This window comes from Acinonyx jubatus, chromosome B1 (genome assembly GCF_027475565.1).
Source record: "Acinonyx jubatus isolate Ajub_Pintada_27869175 chromosome B1, VMU_Ajub_asm_v1.0, whole genome shotgun sequence".
NCBI classification, from domain to species: domain Eukaryota; kingdom Metazoa; phylum Chordata; class Mammalia; order Carnivora; family Felidae; genus Acinonyx; species Acinonyx jubatus.
Window position 1 is genome coordinate 167823962 of NC_069382.1, and position 23725 is coordinate 167847686.

General features: G+C 45.1%; 1 protein-coding gene across 15 annotated transcripts in view; it reads left to right on the top strand.

The window, feature by feature from the left end:
* Positions 1-23725, top strand: part of APBB2 (amyloid beta precursor protein binding family B member 2) — a 377264-nt gene that overhangs the window by 332631 nt on the left and 20908 nt on the right. The window contains exon 1 of one of the 15 annotated variants that reach the window (XM_027055870.2): positions 7780-8972. The exons of 13 other annotated variants lie outside the window; for them this stretch is intronic. Coding sequence is in view for 1 of the 2 variants with exons in the window: in XM_053217432.1 (XP_053073407.1) it covers positions 20560-20615 (56 nt within the window). In the remaining variant the exon portion in view is untranslated. Of the gene's footprint in view, positions 1-7779; positions 8973-17773; positions 20616-23725 lie in introns of those variants that run through there. One more of the 15 variants, XM_053217432.1, reaches the window with a different exon arrangement.

A 23725-nucleotide genomic window follows, 5' to 3' on the forward strand; every position in this document is an offset into this window, starting at 1 on the left:
CAAGACAGAAATGAATCACTGTGGCTGTGTTCCAGTAAAGCTTTATTTATGAAAACAAGAGTTGCTATGCTGGATAATATATCAAAATTCCTCTGAAATGCCATTGTCCTGCACAATTAGGAACTTCCTGCTGAACATGAAGATAAAACAGATACTAGCAGTTATAAATAATGTTTTAATTTAAACTCCAGCACCAAAATATCTAAAAGCTGGCAAATTTCATCTGCTTTACTTTCCATAGTTCCTGACATGGCTGACATCTCTTTGGGGGATGAGGGCACATAAATAGAAGAGGGAAGGCAAAGTGTGGAAAAGGAGTGGTTCAAGGTTAAGTACAGTTAGTTAAGCGTCCAACTTCAGCTCAGGTCATGGTATCGTAGTTCACGATCTCACTGCTCTTAGCAGTGAGCCCGCTTTGGGTCCTCTGTTCCCCTTTCTCTGCCCCTGCCCCACTTTTGTGCTTTCTCTCTCTCTCAAAAATAAATAAACACTTAAGAAAATTAAAAATTAAACTTACCTATGGGATTCAGCCTCATCCGCAAACTCTAAGAACGGAGTTTTGTGACCACCAAGAAATTAAGTGGCTCTATTTTATAATCTCCTTTTTTTTTTTTTTTTTGAGAGAGAGAGAGAGAAAGCGTACAAGTGAGCGAGGGGCAGAGAGGGAGGGAGAGAGAGAGGCTCACCGGAAACATGACACGAGCTCACCGGGATGCAGGACTGGAACTCCCAAACCATGAGATCATGACCTAAGCCGAGTCACATGCTTAACCAACTGAGCCACACGGGCGCCCCTCTCCTAGTTACTTTTTTTTTTTTTTTAATTTTTTAAACGTTTATTTATTTTTGAGACAGAGAGAGAGCATGAACGGGGGAGGGTCAGAGAGAGGGAGACACAGAATCTGAAACAGGCTCCAGGCTCTGAGCTGTCAGCACAGAGCCCGACACGGGGCTCGAACTCACGGACCACGAGATCGTGACCTGAGCTGAAGTCGGACGCTTAACCAACTGAGCCACCCAGGCGCCCCTCCTAATTACTTTTTAAAGATCACTGGTATGATCTGTGATCATTGGGTCTGTGAACATTGCAAAACTGAAGTAAGTTTTAGTCAGGGGACCCACCAAAAAGACAGTTTGCCTATTCATCTCAAAAGGGAAGACAAGGGTCGCCTGGGTGGCTCAGTTGGTTAAGCATCTGACTCGTTTTTGGCTCAGGTCATGATCTCCCGATTCTTGAGGTCAAGCCCCATATCCAGCTCCTCACTGACAGCACAGAGCCTGCTTGGGATTCTGGCTCTCTCCCTCTCTCTCAGCCTCTCCCCTACTTTCTCTCTCTCTCAAAATAAATAAACTTTTTAAAAAGGGGAAGTTAATCGTGAGCCATGAATAACGTTTCTGTAAGCATTCATGTGTAGGTTTTTGGGTGAACATAAGTTTCCACTTCTTCCGGGTAAACACCCAGGAGTGGGACTGCTGGGTTGTGTGGGAATGGGGTGTTTAGCTTCTGGAAAAACTGCCAACGCCCTCTGTGAAGTAACTCCCCCTTTGCTTTCCCGGCGACAGTGGACGAGCCCCGTGTGCTCAGCGTCCTCGGCAGCACTTTGTGTTGCCCGGTTTCCGTGGGGTTTTGTCGCTGTTATGTCAGCACTCTAAAATGTGTGACGTGGTAACCCGTTGTGCTCTGAACCTGCATTTCCCTAATGAATAAGGACGTTGAGCATCTTTCCTGTGCTTACGAAAACCATGTATCTTCTTTGGTGAGGTATCTGTTTAAATGTTTTTGTGCCTTTAAAAAATGGGGCGGATTTTCTTATTATTGGTTTTATTTATAATTGCCCCAAACTGGAAACAACGTAAATATCCACCACTGGTAGATGGATAAACACACCATGGTACATACATGCAATGAAATTTCTCAGCAGTAAAAAGGAACGAAGCGCTGATACACGCTCAACAATTACGCTAAGTAAGAGAAGCAAAATTCCGGAGCTACATATAGTTTGGTTCCATGGATGACATTTGAGCAAAGGCAAAACTATAGGGACAGAAACCAGACCAGTGGTAGACCAGAGTTGATTGCCCCTGCCTCCACTTTCCCAACCGTAGGTTTAATATGAGTTTAGGCTTTAGTTTCTCTTTTCTTTTCTTTTCTTTTTTCTCTTTCTTTTATTTTGAAAGAGAGAGTACATGTGTGCAAGTGGGGAATGGGCAGAGGGAGAGAGTGAATCTTAAGCAGGCTACAGTCAGTGCAGAGCCCCATCTGGGGCTCCTTCTCGTTGAAACTCGATCACGTCAGAGCTCGATGGTGAGATCATGACTTGAGTCGAAATCAGGAGTAGGAGACTTAACCATCTGAGCCACGCAGGTGCCCCCGAGCTTGAGTTTCTAATACAGAAACACAAACGTGATTTTTCTCTAATTTTAATTGTGGAAATTGCCAGACAGCAGGCATTTCCCTTGACCCTCATTGTCATTCCTGAGTAGACCTGGAGACAGCCTGGCCCTCTTCATCCTCATGCATTCAGGGCCCCTGTACCTCCCTGCAGTTCTGCCTTCCAAGGGGTTGCATAGGGAGATGATGAAGCCAGATGCACTTTGAGAACTGAGTGCTGAGCTGATTCTCACAGGATTCTGAATCATAAAGGGTAACAATTGATGTTCACCTCCCACCCCCTAGCAGATGGGAACAAGAGAACTATTGGGTGAAGTGGGGGCAGGAAGGATAAGTCAATTTCTCTATAGTACAGTGAATGCCAGGGAAATGCCCACTGTCTTTGGTCTAGTGGGAGGTTCTGTCTGCTGAATATTGCATTCAGAAAACGAGCTATGCTCCCTGATTAGGGCTTGGAAATGTCTTCCACTTACAAAGATTTTTGTTGTACACATCTATTATAAATAGCCCTTGCATGTTATAGGGCAGAGCATGAAGAATTCAGGTCATTGGACAGGAGAATTGGGTTTTTGTTTTGTTTTGTTTTTTTCAAAATCTTCATTACAAGATGCTGTGGTCAAACCTGGAGGATTTTTAGAATAAACGTCGCATCTGTATGTGAGTGCAAGGAAAACTTCTGCTGTATCTGGTGTTTTGTGGGTGGAGGAGGTTTTCTGTTAAAAATTCAACCGTCAGGTACACAGGTACACAGTCCTTTAAAATAAGTTGGGAAAGATTACTCTTGGTGCACAACTCCCTGGCTTTTATTGTTTGAGTTCATTGTGGATCTGAGTTTACATTCCTTTTTGCTGTTTATTTATCCTTGTGGCCATTGTTGGGCTCATTTGCGTCTGGTTTCTTGCCACTCACAATAGAGTCTCTGGACTAGAGCATCAGCATCACCTGGGAACTTTTAAAAAGAAATTTTTTAATGTTTGTTTATTTTTGAAAGAGAGAGAAACAGAGTGCAAGCAGGAGAAGGAGCAGAGAAAGAGGGAGACACAGAATCCAAAGTGGGCTCTAGGCTCTGAGCTGTCAGCACAGAGCCGGATGTGGGGCTCGAACCCATGAACAGTGAGATCATGACCTGAGCCAAAGTCAGATGCTTAGCCGACTGAGCCACCCAGGTGCCCACCCCAAACCTACTGAATCAGTGTTGGCATTTTAACAAATCCCCAGAGGATGCATTTGCACATTGAAGCCTGAAAGGCACTGATTGAGGTCGAGGTCCTGCACAAACATCCCACCGGCTTGATTGATAACCTTGTTGGGACTGTGTGTGACCCCCGGAAGTGTACTGTTGGTGCATTTTCCTGATGTCCGTGCAAGTGTGAGTGTGGGTGCATGCCATTTACTACAGTGAAATTAATTTAGTAAGTGTTCTCTGCTGAGATGGGCACCAAAGATACCAAAACCGAATAAGGCGTGGTTGAGTTTCCAGGAGCTCAGAGTCCAGTTGGGGGACACAGAAAAAGCCACAACATCACATTGTCCATTGTCTTTATCTGTGTTGTTTGACTTCCTTCCTCCACACAATTCCAGTCCCCTTCTCTGGAAACAATTTCTCAGTGCATGTAGTCCACTGGCCACCTGCCTCTGAGTCCTTCAGGTACATATATGAGAAGAGCATGGGTCACCCCAGACCTACTGAATCATACTCTTGGGGTGAGCCCTGACATCTTCATTTTAATGATTAGTATGCACGGTATAATTTGAGAACCACTGACCTGGGTGCTGCTTTGATATCCTTTGTAATTATGCAATGTGGTAACAAAGGAATGTTTATTTGTTTGATTTTGAGAGAGAGAGAGAGAGAGAGAGAGTGCGTGAGTGACCAGGGGAGGGGCAGAGAGAGAGAGGGAGACAGAGAATCCTAAGCAGGCTCTGCACTGTCAGCACAGAGCCCATCTCGAGATCATGGCTTGAGCTGAAATCAAGAGTCGGACGCTTAACCGACTGAACCACCCAAGGAATGTTTAAATACGACTTCGAATATTTAAGGAATCATTTGGAGTTTTCCTTATACTAAATTCAGGGAGAGTTGCTAGTGGCCTCCAAGTTCAAAGCTGCTTTTATCTTGGGTGAGACAGTGTAAAGATCTTTGTGGACAGTACTCAAGGATTGTTTGAATTCATATTTATATATTTTCTAGCAGCATATTTTCTAGTAGCAAATGAAAGTGCTTTGTTCTATAATGAGTTAACAGTGTGAACATTGTTATGACAACCCTGTGACTTTCTTGTTTAATGTTTATACTCATCTAATCAAACAAATTGAAATTGGATTATGGCCGTTGCACATTATAGCAGTTATTATCCAGTTTAAATGCAGGTCTGAAGGAAATAAAATTGATTTTTCTATGCTACTTGGGGACATCATAGATTATTAGTGTGCTGGTTGAATTTTCAATTAGGTTAGTATGGAGGAGAGAAAGATTAGTAGTTGTTTTTTTTTTTATTTTTTTAATGTATTATGTAAATAAACTGTAATATTTCATTCTAATTAGGGAGTCAGATGACTTTTAAAGGTTTGGCGATCTGCTTCCATACTTTTATTTAAAGCATGTCAGGTTTTTAAAGTGGATAATAATTTCGAGGAACACTTTTATTTTTAAAAAGCAAATAATGGAGTTGTACGCCATGATAACACTCAGCTACTGCAGTAACAGCTACCTTACTTTTCAGGGAATGAACTACAAAACGTATCAGAATTTCCTAGATGGCTGAACCTATCTTTTTATAAACTAAACCCTTTTTTAAAAATTCCCTTCATTCTGTAAATACCTTTTGTGTACCTGCCCTGTGTAAGCACCACGCCCGACACTAGGGATTCAGAATTGATCTAACACAAGTCCTTCACAGAAACAAATGTTTCAGTACCACTGACTGCTAGGAAAGCAGAGCAATGGGCCACAGAAACACAAAGGCAAGAATGATGAGCCCTGGGGAGTAGGAAAAGGCTTCATGGAAGACCTGACTTTTGATCTGGACCTTGACTCAGGAGTAAGAGTTGACAAAATGAAAATTTATTCTTTAAATTGTAAAGGCATTACATGTTCATTACATGCTCATTTTAGAAGGGACGCCTGAGTGGCTCGGTCGGTTAAGCGTCCCACTCTTGATTTTGGCTCAGGTCATGATTGCATGGTTTGTGAGATTGAGCCCCACATCAGGCTCTGCACTGACAGTGCGGCGCCTGCTTGGGATTCTCTCTCTGCATCTCTGTGCCCCCCCTCCCTGACTTCTCTCTCTCTCTCTCAAAATAAATAATAAACTTAAAAACAAAAACATACCTATAGGAAAAAATTAATTGATTAAATTTGATCATTATGAACTGTATTAAGTACTAACTGTGTATCAGGAAATGTGCTTGATGCTGAAAATACAATGGGGAACAGTCCACAAGACCAGTCTTAGGTTCACTAACTAGAAAGACTTACAAACTATTACACTCACAGTTGTGGTTTGTTACACCTAAAAGATACAGATTAAAATCAGCCAAGGAAAGGGGTGCCTGGGTGGCTCAGTCGGTTAAGCGTCCAACTTCGGCTCAGGTCACGATCTCACGGTTTGTGGGTTCGAGCCCCGTGTCGGGCTCTGTGCTGACAGCTCAAACCCTGGAGCTGCTTCAGATTGTTTCCCTCTCTCTCTCTGCCCCTTCCCTGCTTGTGCTCTGTCTCTCTCTCTCTCTCTCTCTCAAAAATAAACATTAAAAAAAAATTTTTTTTTAATCAGCCAAAGAAAGGGTTGCATAGGGCGGAGTTCAGGAAATTTCCAGAGAGCCTCGGTTGTCCTCTCTCTGTGGGGTCATGGACAGTATAGCTTTTCCAGCATCAGTGTGTGATAGTATGCACAAAGTATTGCTGACCAGGGAAGTTCATCTGAGCCTTGGTGTCCAGAATTTTTATTGAGGCTCCATCACATAGGCATGGTTGATGACCCATGTGGTTGACCTCAGACTCTAGCCCCTCCAGAAGTGGAATTGATGCTGAGTAACCCAAAGCCCCTGCCCCAGACCACATTGTTAGACTATCTAGTGTGACCCAAGACCTGCAGGCAGACAAAAACACTAGTAATAGGCATGACATGCCATGGTCTAAGAGCTTACCTCCAGAAGCTGAGGGAAAAGGCCAGACCTCTGTTGGGTCAAGGTTGAATTCTTTACTACACAGAAACAAAACCAGACACTACAGTAAGTGTATAAGACTCACCATAAAGTGAGGGAGAAGAGGACTGTAAAGAAAATATCTGGGATGCTGGGGAATGGAGAGGGTAGGGGTATGAACTGGCAGTTAGGAAGATTTTCCCAAGGAAGTGGACTGAGATATGAAGGACGAAAGGGATTAGCCAGATGAGCGGTGCAGTGAAGAGCATTCCAGAGGAGGGAACAGATGGTGCAAAGCCTCTGAGGTGGGAAGTAGCTGGGAATGTTTCAGAAACTGGAACATGAGGCTGGAGCAGAGAGAAGAAGGAGGGAATGTGATTGCAGCATCGGTTGTAGAGAGAATAAGGACCAGATCGCAGGAGGCCTCAGTGACCCTTGAAATGATTATGGACTATATCTCTCCAGTCAATGGGAAGCCATTGGAGGGTTGTACAGTCTGAGCATGGATGCTCAGGTTTGTGATTTGTTTGTTTGTTTAAAGGGACACACGTGTGGCAGCTGTGAGAGTAGCCTGTCAGGGGTGAGAGTGGAACCAGGGAGACCGTTGGAAGACTGTTCTAACCATCTAGATGAGAGACGGTGGTGGCTGGAAATAGGGTGGAGGCGATGAAGTTGGAGGGAGGGTAATGAGTTTGAGAGGACAGTGGCCAGTAGAGTTGGCAGGACTTGTCAAGCACGACTTCTCTGCCAGGGGACGCTCAGCTGTCATACTGTGTTGTTACCTACGGGCATCTGGCAGCTCTTTTGCTTCTCACTTGTTGTTTCCACCCTCCTATAGGCAAGTAACCAAACTCCCTAGAATTATGCGTAAGAAGGGCAGCCTCGAAGGGGTGACAGGTGGGATTCTGTGAAATCAGCTCGTATCTCCAGATTTGGTGATGCCTGTTCTGACTGCTGAACCCCAAGCCCAAGACTCACCCCCACTTCCAGTGGAGGCTGTGTTCCACACAGTTGTGGTTGCCAGAGCAGCTCATTGTAAACAGCATTTCTAAATAGCTGAGGAATTATTGGTCATAGATTCAGATATGCCATGTGTTAAAACATGTCCTCCTTGAAAAACAACTGATAACCAGAAAAGCCTACAATAGAATTGTCAGCACAGAGCCCAGCATTTAGGAAGAGCTTAATAAATGTTGAACAAATGAGTAGATGTTTAATCTGCTTTTAAAACACGAACACTAAAAGAATTAACAGTATAGCTGTGGTGTGTTTTACTAAACCCAGACAAGACTCCTAGTTACACACTCCCTTGATTTTCTTGTGTGTGTTTTGTGGATTATATTCCTTTCCCTGTTAAAAAAAAAAGTGTATGGTACTTTGAATATAACAGAAAACATGGCTGATGTCCCCTATTTCATCTGGTTAAATTGTCCAATCAAACATCTTGCCCAGAATCAATTAGAAGAAGTACTTTGAGTACACACGGAATATAGACAGTAAGAGATCTTGGATTTTCCTTTCAAACTGTGTTTTAGTCAATGACTAGCCAGCATTCATTTAAAATGCTGTCACTTAGCCAACTGGACACTTCCCTGCTTCTGTGTATGGGGGAGCGGATTCTCAACTAGAGATGGTAGCGTTGGGATGCCAGTGTCATCTTGGAGCAGTAAACAAAAAGTGCCATAAGAGATGCCGGGATTGGAGAGGTGTGTAGGGGTGAATGACTTGCTGTTAAGTGTTTCCTGTAAATTGCCAGGGAATCTGAAAAATACCTTTAAGCTCAGTTCAGCACTCGCTGCCTCATTTATCAAGCTACAGTTTGGACCTGCTTTGTCTTGACATTGAAAAGGCTTTCTGGCTGTGGCTTGCGGTGCTCCCTCCCCTCCCACTCCTGCCTCCTGCTCCCCTACGCCCCCACTCCCCGCGGCAGGGTTCAGGCAGGGTCTGTTAGGAACCAGAAAGCCAAGCCCAGGACGTCAACTTTGTAAAGCGGTTCAGCGAGATCAGAATGAACTTGCCAAGTCCCGAGTGTCCAAAATGGGAAATGTTCGTCCTAGAACGGGTGGGCTCGTTGGGGATGAAGGTATTTACCTACCCGCACGCCCCCCCCCCCCCCAACTTGCTTGCCTCGGGCCTGGTGTCCGGCAGCTGGAAGCCCCTACGGGGGACACCTGCTGGGCACACCTGGCGGGGGGTGGGGGGGAGGGAGGGGCGGCTCCTCCCCAGCAGCCAATGGGCGGCCGCGGCGGGCGGCGGCGGGCGGAGAGCGCGGGCAGGCCCGACGCTGGGAAGCGCGGACGCTGGGAGGCGCGGAAGGCACTGGCTTCAACTTAAGACGGTAGGAGCGCGCCGCTGCTGGTTCGAGCGGCCACGGCCGGCTGGCTGGTGTGGTCACCGCTGTCCTCGTCCCAGCGCCGGGGCCGCGCGGGAGACCAAGGTGAGAAACGTGGGGAAGGGGCGGCGGGCCTTTGTCTGCAGGTGCGTGCAGAGGTAACGAGCGGGGTCCGATCCCGAGCTGGCTCGTGGGGACAGCGAGGCGGGCCCAGGGGACCCGCGGGACAAAGGCTGCACCCTCCCTTCGCCAGAGTCGGCGCTTAGCGAAGTGCCTGGTCGTGGGCAGCTGGAGGGCTAAGGGGGAGCCTTTCTGCCTCGCTGGAGAGAAGGGTGAAGAATGTGTGAATTGGAGGCGTGGGGTGGGATGCGGGAAGCTTTTGATCCCAATTGACGAGCGCAGCAGTAGCCGTTTGGAGGCTCTGCTCTGGGCATTTCTCTTGTGGCCAGTGTTAGGATTGAGTAAATGAGTGTATTCATTTCACATGCCGTCTGGTGAATCCACATGTATATCTTCTTGTCCATTAGAATCTTGATAATCCAATTTGGGGATTAAAAGCAATATTCTTTGGTGTAAAAAGACTGCATTTACAAACAATTTTAGTCATATGGTTTAGAATATCTATCTGTGTGACTTCCGTGTGACAAAATGTTTCAAATTCCCAAAATGCAGAAAATCACCTCCTTGCTCTTGGCATTGAAAAAGGAGTTTTTTGTTTGTTTTTTTTTTATATATATATATAAAGAAAAACATGATGTAAATAGTGCATACAGATTTGATCACATTCTCAGGGAATCTGTGCCTTCTCTCTCTCCATTATCTGTTCCCCTGTACCAGTATTGTAACCAGGCACATCTATTCATCTATTGATTCCCTAATTAATGTGTGGTTGTGAATCTTCATTACTGCCTTGGGTGGGAGAAGGCGGAGGAGCAGACGATCCCATTAGTCTTTTTTTTTTTTCTTTTTATAACTGCAGCTGCAGCCTGGCTTGACTTGAATCCTGAGTGGTGGGTTATGCCCGCTTTCCTTGTATTGTGTTTTTTGGGTTCCTTAGACCATTGGGCAGTTTTCTTCTCCATCCTCACTCTGACACAAAAGCAGTTTGCAAGTTTTCTCCCTAAAGTTCAGATCTTTGCCACTGCCTTTTAGTTGGTACTGCTTTGTGATAGGAGTTATTTGGTGTCCTGACGCCTTTCCCAGGGACTTAGAAGCATAACATATTATGAAGAAAGCAGCTTTAAATCCCTATTTGAAAATTTTGTCCGTAATTTGGGGATTTTTTTTTAATGTTTCTTTATTTTTGAGAGATAGTGAACAGGGGACGGCAGAGAGAGAGGGAGAGAGAGAATCCCAAGCAGGCTCGATGTGGGGCTCAATCTCACAAACCGTGAGATCATGACCTGAGCTGAAATCAAGAGTCAGATGCTTAACTGAGCCACGCAGGTGCCCCTTGTCCATAATTTTGTAAAAGTTGTTGGTGGCTGTGTTGTCCAAAATGAAGTGTAAATAAGAAGCCTGATGGGGGAAGACTTTCCACAAAGCATCAGCCCTTATTGTCGAAGAAGGTACCATCGTTCTTGGCTCAGCAGTAAGTGAGGCTCAGCATGAAGGCACAGGCTATGTGCTGGGTGGGTCAGGAACCCTACCTCTCGGACACCTGCTGCATTGAGTTCCTCTATCATTCTAGTGGGTCCTAGCTTTTGAGCAATGGGGCTTATTTATTTAATAAGTATTGACTGAACACCTGGTATATGCTGGGCCTCGGCCCTAGTGATTAAAATGGGAACTGCCCAAGTACCTCCTTGCTTTCTTAGAGCTCACATAATATTGTCACAGGATCCATTTTAGATCCTTTGAACTGGAGCACACCTAAGAAGTAGTATGGATGACCTTGAGGTGAGTCAAGAGGATGTTGCTGCTGGCTGCTGCCTTGGAGGCCAGCTGAGCCCAGGGCTGTAGGTGTTCACAAGTAGGGCCAAGGTCACCTCCGTGCCAAGGGTGTAGGTATTAGACCGTGGGTCATCGTGCACTGGAGTCGGTCTTCTGGGACTGCAAGGAGGGCCAGAAGCTAAGTTCTGAAAGAGTTTGAACAGGGGTGTTGTTAATTTGGATGTGGTCCTTCCAGTGTGTTTCAAAAACTGTCTATCAGTCATGCAATCTCCTGGTCTCACCTCAACAGCTTTCATCTTTAACAACCCCCTCAGGGAAATGAACTTCATTCTATACCACTGACTGAGCAAAGCTTTCCATCTGTCCACGGTCTCCCAAGTGTGAAGAGATGACTCCTAGATTTAAGGACCTAGAACACGGTTTGAAAACCCCTACTTACTCTCTCTATACTTTTCATGGTTTTTGTTTTGTTTTGTTTTGTTTTGTTTTGTTTTGTTTTGTTGGAGTATATTGATGACCTGTAACTTCTTACTCATCTGGGTTTCCAGAGTTTTCCACAAATCCCTCGGGTTACATGAAAATACATTAAATAGTAGTGTAACTCGTTCTTTTCTAAGCATCTATTTTAAACACAGAATATAATATTTTTGAGAAATTCTTAGACCTTTGGTTTCCTCTGGTCCTGGCATAGGATGTTCTTCACAAGTAATTGAAATGTTGAATGGGCAGATGAATTAGTATAGATGAAAAGACTTCATTTTCTATTTTGAGGGTTTAACTTTGGTTATCACATGTACTTGATATTTATAATCTGTACATTGACTTGCTGTTCAGCAGATATAGAACATCTGTGTGGCAGGCATCTTGTGAGGTACATGATGGAATGAGACAGACAAGATCCAAAGAAGCAGGAGGATAAGCCAGAAGAACAATTTAGGAAGCAAGATAATATAGATTATAAGTGCCAGGAAGATGGTCAGGGGCACAGAGAATGCAGCTGAGTAGTTCAGTGGGGAAAAGAACCACCAAGAAGCAGTCCATCCTAGGAGGTGATATTTGAGCTGAATGTGAAGGCTGAGTAGAAGCCAGGCATGTGGGGAGCAAGTAGGAAGCTTGGAGGAAGAGAGGTGCTCAGCACGTTCCAGAATCAGAGAGGAGGCCAGCATGGTTGGAGCCAGAAGCAAGGAGGCCAGTGGTATGTGCTGGGGTGGAAGAGGTTTGTGGGGACACGATTTCATGAGGCTTTTTGGCTGTGATTGAAGGTTTGAGTTTGATTCCCTCTCTCTGCCCTTCTCTCTCTGTCCCTCACATGCACGACGTGCGCGCGCACTCTCGAAAGAAAGAAAGAAGGAAAGAAAAAGAAAGAAAGGATCAAAGTAAGAAAAAAAGACAGGTTTAAGTTTTACAGAATTAACTCTACCTTTGCTCCAGTTTTGTAAGAAACCATTGATAATTGCACTTGAAGTTCTTTATTTCACATGGGACATTCTTCAGAGTCCAGACACCTGGATATTTTGTCCCAAACAAAAGTTGTTCCATATGTATCTTGAATCAGAAGGAGTAACTTTGTGGGAAAATAACTGAGCATACTGTGAGGCTAGAAATGCCATCTCCTTGTCACCTGTAAAATCCAGAAATGAAGTATTTGCTTTCTGATGGGATTATTTTGCACCTTCCCCCCCCCCCTTCAAATTTATGAACTTGAAAGCTTATGGTGTCTTTGTCAGTTAACTTTGGTTTTGAAATCAACTTTGGTTCGGTTTTGCAAAAAAATAACTGATGTGGAAAATATTCCCTCTACAGTCAGAATTTTAGGCTTGTGGAGGGGCAGAAATGACTGGGGCTGCCAGCCCTTCTGACCTGGATGCCCGGCCTAGTTACCCTGGAACACGTAAGCTTGTCTGGGGATGAATAAATTATGACAGTTGAAATAATTATGACGGAAAGCAGCTGCAGAGAGAGCAGCTGACAGTCGGGGCTGATTTGGCCTGATTCTGTCACGTCAAAGCATGCATCTGTTTGGCAGGTTACATGAAAATGCTGTTTGCAAGAGGTCTGGTGTGATTTCCATCCCCCTACCACTGCCCCCCCCCCCCCCCAAAAAACCATTCATAGCCTGCACGTGACCTTTTTGAAATGAAATGGTTGAGGCAGAGCTCCATATTGACTCTGATTCGCATGTTGGATGTACATGTAAGATTTCAGTTGAGCAAAAGTGTTTTTGGTTCTGAAGAAGCTACAGATTGGAAACACTCTTATTTCCGCATGTGGGTAGAATAGTTTCTAGCTGGCCTTGGAGTTTGGTCACCCGCAACAAGGATTGCTGCAGCATCTCAGGCTGCTGGACAGGTTTAGTGCGTGCTCAGGTTAATGCTCTGCTCTTACCATCTTGCACTTCTTAATCTCTTCACGCGGAGCCTCCCATTTTCATTTTGCACTGGGCTTCACAAATCATTTAGCTGGTCCTAATCTCAGGGTTGGGCTACATTGTATGTTACAACCCCTGGATCAGGTTGTCATCTAAGCAGGGTTGGACGCTTTTTCTGGAAAAGGCCTGATACTGAATATTTGGGGTTCTGTGGGTAAATTCAGCCACTCAAGTTCTGTTATCATAGCGCAAGAACAGCCGTAGACAAGAGGAAACGAGTGGGTGTGGCTGTGTTCCACTGACTCTTTTTAAGAACAGACAGGAGGCGGATGGTCTCTGATCCTGGGGCCATAGTTTTCCACCCCTGATTTAAAGGACCAGAGTGGAACCCACAGTGACAGCTGAAATAGGGACCTTGTCCTTCAGAAGTTAGAAAGTTCAGTCGCTTTTGGCCAGCTTTGAGGTATTCTGAAAACCAGCCTCCAAACAGAATTCCTGGAGAAGGTCAGGCTGTTTGGGGTGCTTCTGTGACAAACCATTATTCAAACATCCCAAGCCCGCACTTCAGTTTCTTCAAGGTAGTACGGTTATTGCATTTGTCAAATATGAACAAATATGGACAATAAAAGAAAGGTAAACTCAGACAGTGAAAATAGAATGCCACGGTGATGAGATTGTGGTTTTTGGGTTTTAAAGATTTCTTATATTCGACAGAGAAGAAAAAAGAGTCTGGAACAAGGAGACTAGCCGCATATAAAAAGTAACCTTATTGAATGGGAAAGATGGGTATTCTTTCAAATTGTGTCAAAAAGTTAACTCCTGCCAAGATAGCCTTGCCGGGAATGTTCTGTGATGCTTCGTGGTCCAGCTCCTCATGTGTCCTCTGCCTTAGTGTATATGGAAATGTGTTGTCTGGAGTCTTTTCCCTAAGTGATAAGCAAAGGTTTATTTCTTTTAGAGTACAGATATAAAGAAAATTATCCGAGGAGCTGATAAGTCTTGATAGAAATCAATATACAATGGAAATTTATATATTGATTTCTTCAGGAGCAGAGAAGCCATTTTTCATTTAGACAAACGTTCTGAAGGAGGAATCTAGTTAGGGGCTCTGGAAGCATTATTGTGGTTTTTGCTGGCGATGATCAAAGTATAGATTTGTTTCACTTTCAAATAGAGTCACAAGAGATTGATAATCTTTCCACAACTTTCCTCCATGCTCATTCCTATGAGATATATGTTTCATTAACATTGTGGTTTCAGATAACATGAAAACGGAATATGAACTAAAGTCATTTTTAAAGTACCATCTGTGATGATCAGAACAGGGGAAAAGAAATTCAGCCAACTCTGTTATTCACAGGATCATTGCCTTAGGTTCTTACGGACATGATCAGGAGTTAGGAGGCGGGGGGTTCTTTGTTCACCCTGTTTAGTTATTCATTCATTCTATTCATTCATTCAGAATCATTTACTGATTACGTGGCACAATGTGCCAGGCAGTGGTGAGTGAACACTTACACGGTGGTGAGTGAACACAGTAGGAAAGTTCCTGCTCACACAGATTTTACTTTTTTGTGGGGTGGAAGGAGGAACAATGACCAAGCAGGGTAGTGTTAGATGGCTGCAGGTGTTGGCAATGACTGGGTGGCCTTGGAAGGATTTTTTGGAAGTGGTGACAATAAGGAGGAGCCTTCCCGTGGGAGACCTGTGGACATAAGTCATCCAGGGCAGAAGGTCAAGGCATGTGTATGAGAGAACAGAAGGATCAGAGTGTGGCTGGAGCCCAGCAGGTGGGTGAGGCAGGGGGTTTGGGAGGGGATCTTAAGCAGGGCAGCAACAGGATAATCGGCTACTGTGCAAAGGATGAAACCCTCAGCCTTTGCCTGGGAACATCATTTAAACCAAATAGAGCACACTTACTTTTTGTCACCAGGTCCAGCAGTGGTGTAACCAAAAATCCAATAGGATAGAGATAGGAGCGGAGAGCTGAGACCACCTGTCTTCATCGAGGGCTGGGGTCCTGAGGAGAGCCCCTTAGCTGGGAGGGAGGAAGGCTTGGGTGCCTGGTGCCCTAGAACCACACAACAAAGGAGGAGAGACCTGGCAGGCAGACCCTCAGGTCCATTTGTAGATGTACCACTCTTTAGCGATGGGGGTTTGAAAGTGAAAGTCCTGGAATCTTGGTTCTCCCACACAGAGTTAACCGTGTAGCCTGGCGATAACGTGTGCCAAGCACAGAGCCTGGGTGGGCAGCACATTCAATAAAATGGGAGCTGCTGTTGTGATTTCGTTATTAGTCAGTCATCGTAGCGTTGATGTCTGTTTTTGTTGAGGTATCACTGAGTTTACAGAATATCAAGAGTACTTGTGTCTAGATGGAAGTTTCCAAAAATCAAATGATCAAATGTCTTGGCTCTTTGTGTTAGCTATGCTAGCACTCCTGTGTGCGCAAAGAAAGGAGGATTGGCTGTGTGTAGTGATAGCCCTAAATCCTCTTGGAAATTTAGAAACAGATTTAGGAATGCGCCTTACCCGAACGAGACCCTGCCCACGGCTGGGTGCATGCGATGGAAGAGAATTCATCCACAGACTCACCATGGTGTTAACTGGGAGTCTTGTCTATATCTTCCTGGTACTTTATGTCTTTGTGACACTTCTCACATGGAAACCACTTCCCTAGTATAGACTGGTCTTCTTCCCTCTACTGTGTCAAAGCCAGAGAGGAGCCTTCTGAGTATTTTTTGTTTCTCTCCCTCTGCTTTCAGGAAGGAAGCCAGACCATGGTTTCACAGTTTGGGTATAATTTACATAATTCTTCCCTTTGATTTTGCCCTAAACTTTAAGCCTTGAAACCGTAACATGGCATGAGTTATTTCTCACTTGAGAAGTAAGTATAAGTTGTATGTGTACGTGTGTTCTGTCTTCACAGATACTCAGAGAAGCAAGGTTGTTTTGTTGTTGTTTTACTGTAGCACAGCCCAAATGAAAGCAGACCTTGTTAATTCTTGCTGTCTTCAAACAGGGACTTAAAAAAAAAAAAAAACGAAAAAGCCACCAAAAACTCATTTCCTGTTGCTCTCAAATATCCCTCTTTCCCTCATTAGTAAGCTGGCTGGTAACTATTGTGTCTTCTCTCCAGTGGCATGAGAAAGTCCTTTGTTTAGAAGAATGTGCCTTGAATTTCAATAACCTTATACCACTTTAGATCCTCTTCTTCACACTTAGTCCTGTTGGAACTCTGACTCCCTGCTTCTGCAAGTTCTGCAGGCTAACAGGCTGCACGGTGCTGGGGGGCAGGAGAGGGAGGTGGGGAGCAAACTAGCTGGCAGACTAAGGCACACTCAACAAAGACAGGTGCTTCTGGCACCATTTGGTCCTGGGAAGGACAGAGCCCTTCCCGGAGCTGAATTCCCTGAAATTCCAGACACCGGATGGTAAATTTGCATAAATCCAGAATTCGCTTCAGAGCTCTTTTACCTGCAGGATGTGGATTTGAAGGGGTCTGTAAATGAGTTTCAGGGGTTATTGAACCTTCTCCCCCATCCTCCTGAGGTTGTGCGTAAAATTGTGGGTCCATGCCCATTTCTTTCTGGAATTTTTTCATCAGATTCCAAAAGGTTGCAAGATCCAAATCAGGTTAGGAGACCCTCTCCACAGACCTCCTGGTTAGTACACTGCTTAGTATGCATGTCGAGTCCACATTGGATGTTCTCACACCGTGAGCCTTACGCGGATTAAGGAGTATAACCCTCACAGCACTCTTGGGGGTTAGTGCCACTATTAGTCCCATTTTACAGATGAATAAACTGAAGAACAAAAGAGCCTAAGGGCCTTGACCAAGGGCAAACAGCCAATAAATGTCAGGGAGGGAAGAAAAACAAAAACAAAAAACCTTGAAGCTGGGAGAAAAAATAAGACAGCCAGGTTCAGGAGTTGATAGGAAAGTTTTCATAAAGTTTCACAGTTATTGCTTCATTGTCCTGTGGCTAATGCTGATCTGTGCTGGTGCTCGAAAGGCACCCAAGGACCCCCCAGTGATGAAAGACAGGCATCAGATAGTAGCATGAAACAGACTTCTGTAAAAATGGAGCGAGAAGCACGCTGGCAGGTCTTTGCTTTACGTGCTCAGTTTGTGAAAAGTAGAGGGTGTGTGTCACATATGAAGTAGGCCGCTGTGCTGGGGGATAGGCGCGTCCTCCTCCAAAAGCTGGAATAGGAATTGTCATTCTGGTGTGCTGTTTATTTTGAGGAATTTCCTATTCATTTGGATGCCCAGTTACACATGCCAAGTAGTTCTGTTATTTCAGGCTTATTTTAATGAAAACATTGCCAATTACTCCCACGTTCATTTTCCCAAGAAGTAGCTGCTGAGAGCATACTGATCAGGCGGCCTTGGGTGCGTTGCTGGTGTGGAATTAATCCCGGAGTTGAATTCTTCGCACTGCATCTCGTACAGTGAGAAGGGAGTCAGCTTGTGCCTGAGTCTCCACTTAGCCTCCTGGAAGGATGCTCCTCATGCAGGAGCCCAGCTTTGGGCTGATGTTTCCTTCTTGGCAAATTTATAAGGTGTTAAATCAGTGAAGCAGATGCCGCTTTGACTCTTCTGTGTTTTTTGAAAGACATTTCAAAGATCGCTCTCAGGTCCCTGTTTGTGGCAGGCTTTTACTTCCATACTCAAATCAAGCAGTGTCTATTCACCCCAAAAGAATGGACCTTGGCAAGAGTTTGCAGTATCATTTTTCCAAGTTCCACCTTCAGGGGAAAAAAAACTCGGTGGCTACATATAGATGCTGTTTCCTTAAGTGAATCGCTAATAATGGGTCTGATCTAATCTAATACCCAAGGCTTCCATGATAATTATACCCAAAAGAAACAGAGTGTATTCTAAAGTCTCTAGATTGAACATTATCAGGCAAAGTTTTTGCCACACAGTAGGCATAGGCTTTTTATTAAGAGTAAAAAATTAAAAGCATTTGGTATAAATCGAAAGCTAGCCAGGGAAATGCTAGTGGCTCATTCTTTTTTTGTTTTTGAGAGTCCAAGCTTTCTAACAGACCCTTTTCTGATTTAAAAAAAAAAAAAAAAATCTGAGCACAAAACCATCTCATCTGAAATGAGAAACCGAGACTCAGAGAGGTTAAGAGACTTACCTAGTACTCAATGTGGGACTAGAACCCAGGTCTTCGGATCCTTTGGTGATCATCTATAATTACGTCCATAGACTAACCTTGACAGAGGGACACGAGCAACAGGTGAGTTCCCCTCAACCTGTGGTAAACAGTGCCCAGCCAATCTGAGGAGAGGGTCGCCAATGATTTCCCTTCCAATGGGAGACATTTCACTTCCAGTGCTGCCCAGCATGACCCAGCTGAGACATGAAACCGTCAGATGACTCGGTGAAGATAACTGGAAGGAAGCAGTTTATTGCACTTTGTTACACGCCGGGTACTCTTGTACTCACACCGTCTCATTTCATTTAATTCTCATGATTACCCTGAGCCACGTGTCCTTCTCCCCTTTGCACTGATGAGGAAGCAGTTTCGAAGGGGGGGCACCACCTAACACAGTGTGCCTGGCACATAGAGGGAGCCCGGGAAAAAGAGACGGTGAGTAACATACCCAGGGGAACACAGCTACCGGAGGGGTCTGAACACAGCTCTGTCTACGTACTCAGCCTAAAGGGCCTCTCTTGTGAATTTTCAGCCACCTTCTCCCCCAACAAAAGTTCACAGGCCAAGGAAAAGGAAGGAGGTTCCCCTGTGCATGTAAAGCCCCAGGTTCTTTGCCAAAACCTTTGCTCCTGTCTTGAACACCTGTGCGTGGTAACCCTCTGAGCCATTCGGGAGACAAACCGTGAGGTGGTTCTACAGGACGGTGAATGAGGAAGGGGTGCCCATCATGGGTGCAGTGTGAGAAGCCTAGGATCAGAGAGTCCTGCCGACCTACACCAAACCCTAACTTCATCATGTACTCGCCGTGTGACCTTCGTCAAGTTCTTCAACCTCTCTAAACTTGTTTACCTTTTTATCAGTGAGAACAGTAAAACTTACCTCATTGGGTTGCTGTTTGGGCAACACAGAGCCAGAACTCAAGAAAGGGTAGCCGTTGGGGTGTCACTGTGTGGCAGTCGCCTATGTTACAGTACTGTCACCCATGCTTTGGGGTGCACTGACCGCAGTGGGGTCCCTGAAATAGTGAAATAGATATTTACACATCTGTAGTACAAAAGTCACATGTGCTTATTGGAGAATATTCAAACAAATGTATTAAAGAAAATCCTCCGTAACGCCCTCCCTCCAGATAACAGTTGACGATTTGCATGTTATGATGTTCCAGATATGTTACTATGTGGGTATTAAAAAACACACTCCAACTTTCTTATTTTTTGTATGAGACCGTGTATCTGCAGTCTGGATGGCTTGCTTGTTTGATTTCCCACTTGATAGATAATATGTCACGGTCATGGTTCTGTGTCAGGATGCAGAGGTCTGTCTTTCGGCTTCGTGACTGTGGTTCACTACCCTGCGTACTTGCTGTTTCACACCATGATTTGAGCTCTCGTGTCTGCAGGGTTCTGCTGGCTGCTCCGTGACCCTGGCCGCGGGGCACCTGAAACAGCAGGTTTCTGCGAAGGTTGAGTTTCTCCCCTTCCTTCTGGTTATCTGGTGCCCCCTGCCTCTTCAGTCCACTTGCTCTGTGTTTACCTGCATGCATGTGACCCATCTAGAAAGTCTGTGGTCCTCAGGCCCTTTCAGATTGGCTGTGACAAGACCAAGGGGATGGTGGGCTCTTCGGGTCAAGAAGTTAAGTGACTTCTTTAGGGTCACCCTGGCAGCGCAGGACAGCTGAGCATTCGGCCCCAAACCTGAAGTTGTTCTCGTCCCTTCTCCGCTTCCAGTCCTCTCTTCCCTGACACATGATTCCTCCCCCTGCCGGCCCTCCCACATCCCACCTCTGCCCTTGACCTTCTGCTGTCTCTGCTCACTCCCGCTCTGTTGCCTTCTCATGATGCGTTTGAGTGAACGTACCTAGACTATAATGTTGTAGTTCAATTAATAGAATGTCAGAAGTTAGTAAAACAGGTAAGGCTGTATCCACATCATTGTTTCTGTACATTGTTTATTGGGAGCAGGTGGGGCTGGAAAATGAAGATAAGTGCTTTGCCAGTGTTTACCGCCAACAGTTTCTTGTATTTGACTGTGATATTTTAAGCTTGATTACCTCCCCCGGTTGATATGTTGCCTCTAAACTCAGCTGGCATCTCTTGGCTTCATCGTAACATGGCTCGAAATACACACTTCTGTGCGACAGAGCTCGGCTAAAATAAGCACCGAAGGGCTATTCGTTGCAGCAAAGTTGGGAAAAGGGATGGGATGTCAGCGCTTGGAGTTGCCGTTAACGGGACTGTTTTATTTTCCGGATGCCGTGTGAATGCTAACGTGTTGTTTCTGCTCTGTTCCCTCATGCCTTCCCGGATTCAGAGAGAGGTAACCAACCGATTTTCACTTCTCCCTCTGCGTGGTGTCTTTTAAGTGTTTGGCACAGCTCACTTGCTTTCTTCATGCCATATTGCCACCCCCACCGACGTCATTGTCTTTGAAAAGCAGAACTGTGTTCTGTTTAACCTTCTATCATCATCATTCTTATGTGTCCTCATGTAGAACAGAGTATGGAGTTGCATCTGGGCCCCCGACCCTCTGTTGCATTTGGCCCTGTTTGGGGAAGTCGATGGGCAAAAGTGATGAAGGTGTAATGGGAACGTGGTCACTTCAGTTATGGCTGGGAGGGGTCGGAGCCGCATGCTGGGGAGTAAACGCGAGGAGAAATACTAACGCTGGGTCCCATGTCGTATCAGCCTTGTCATGCTTCTTGAAGAATTAATATTAGGGCTTAAATTACGTATTCTCTGGAGCTTCATTGGGAAGGTTTGACTCCAGGCTTGGTGGCCAGAAGGACTGACTCCATTTCAATCTCGATTATTAGTCAAAGTATATGGATTCTTCTCCTTTCCCACATCTAGATGAACAAACTCTGGAAAGGGTAAAACTCTGAAGCGAAAAGCAGGTGTTTGTACCTCAGGTGTGTGTGTGTTTCCAGCGCTCAGTGTCAACCTGCCCATTTGGCTGACTGGGGGCTTTAAGCTCCACACTTTATCACTTAATTAAAGCTCCGTTTTTGATGGAAGAAGAAAGTTTTCAAATTTCTCTTTTAAAAAAAATTTTTTTTTAATGTTTGTTTTTTTGGAGAAAGAGAGGGAGAGACAGAGACAGAGTGTGAGCAGGGGAGGGGCAGAGAGAGAGAGGGAGACACAGAATCCAAAGCAGGCTCCGGGCTGCAAGCCGACATGGGGCTCGAACTCACGCACCACAAGATCATGACTTGAGTCGAAGTCTGACGCTTAACCGACAGAGCTACCCAGGTGCCTCTGAAATTTCTCTTTTTGAAAGAATGGTTGTGGTTACTGCTTGGCAAAGTGAAGAGATGTAGGCAGTCGCCTCTTTGCATTGGAGTCGATTTCAGGGGAGCTCCCGCCTGGTTGGGGCCGAGCCGTCAGTGCTCAGTGGTGAGGAGGGGAAGGGAGACAGCATCGACTGAGTGGGCAACACTTCCAGAATCAGTCTTCCCGAGGGTATGGTTACAAGAATCTGCAAACTTGACTGAATCTTTAATTATCTTTGAGGAGGCTGTAACTTCTGGAGGTGGTGGAAGCTTCCAGAGGATGAGGCATGGGAGCTCCCTCATCTGAAGTAATGAGAGGGCCTGTCTGAACCAATGGTGAGGATATTCTCAAGATGTTCACTAGCTCCTGCCCCCTCTGTATTTATTCAGGTCTCCTCTCTGGAAGCTCTGAATACGAATACCAATTCTGGTCCACCAAAGCCACCTTGATTATTTGCAGATGGTAGAATTTCAAATCTGTTGACACAGCTTATATGTCTCACGGAAGTGCCTAGTGAAGGATTCCCTGTGGAGAATGTGTGTTTACCCAGGTGATGAGTTACTGGAATGCCCTCTGAACGGGCATCCCAGGAACTTAGCGTATTTGTACTTAGCATCTGCTTAAGCTTGCGAAGGAGAAAGAAAGTTGAGTTTACAAAGCTAGAGCAAGAGCTTTCTGAAATTAGTGATGCCTGCTGATGTGCCAGTGGGTAGAATTAAAAAAACAAAAAATCGTGTGTGTGTAACATTCTGATTGGCCATCTAGGAGGATGGCTTTCTCATCCCCTTTCTTCCTCTCCCTTCCTCCCACCCCCAAAATGAGATTTTCAAAGTCCAGTCAGAAAATAAGAGCACTGAGGCCAAGAAGTGCAAACAGTCTTGAAAACAAGACTCCTCCTCCCTCCGGGCCCTGTGCAGGTAACACAAAGTGGGGATAAAGCCCTTGGTCATAAAGGGCTTACACATGTGATGTTTGCATCAAATCTCTTTGTTGTTATTTGTCTTTATTTGCATGTGGGTCCTGTCCTGTGCAGTTAAAGCAACTCTGGCTTATAAGATTCTACAGAAAGATAAGCAGGGAGGAAAGCGTCTTTATATATTTCAGCAAGTCTTAATATAATTCATATGAATGCAAATAATTATGAAAATATCACTCTTGGATAAGGAGACAGGATTTCAAAGGAGGCTTTTTCTTTGACTTCTTTTTCCTCATTTATAATGACAACTCCCATTAATTGAATGCCAGCCTTCACAAATTCCCAGCATCAAACATGTTTTTGACCAGAGCAAACACCGATTACATGGAAGGCGTTATCTTTTTGTGGAGACTGGGTAAGGACTGCTAGCAGCGGAGATTTGGTGAGAGTCTGAATGGAAGGGAATCTCCTAGAAAAGAGGGGAGAAAGTCACTCCCAGACAAGCCTGGGCTGTACTGCAGCTGACAGGGTCGGCTCGTGTGGGGCTGCTTCAGAAGGCAAAGTTCGGGGGGCGCCTGGGTGGCTCAGTCGGTTAAGCGGCCGACTTCGGCTCGGGTCATGATCTCACGGTCCTTGAGTTCGAGCCCCGCATCGGGCTCTGTGCTGACAGCTCAGAGCCTGGAGCCTGTTTCAGATTCTGTGTCTCCCTCTCTCTGACCCTCCCCCGTTCATGCTCTGTCTCTCTCTGTCTCAAAAATAAATAAATGTTAAAAAAAATTAAAAAAAAAAAAAAGAAGGCAAAGTTCGGTCCCACAGGCCAGAGTTGCAGAGCGGCAAATTTCAGGTCGTTATTTAGGAAAAAATATGTATGTTGGCTCACCAGGAGCATTCCTGCAGTGGAACAGGCTGATTCAATAAGCAAATAAGATTTCATATCACTGAAATATCCTAGGTACCACCTCTCTGGGCATCAGTAGACGGGGGTTTTTAATATTAGCCTGGCTAACCTCTAAGAGGTCGGAAGGTGCCTTGTAAGTTCCTTTTGAGGAGAGAGAAGCACAGAAGCAAATTCCATTTATGTAAGAGCGTTGTGGGGGAGAGAGGGAGGAAAAGGGTGAATACTTGTGTCTTGGCTCTTTTTTAATAGAACCCATTTGAATAAAGAATCATGTCTTCATTCATTCCATAAAGATGGATTAAGCCCCTACAGGGTGATTAAAATGCTGTTCAACTGAGAACAA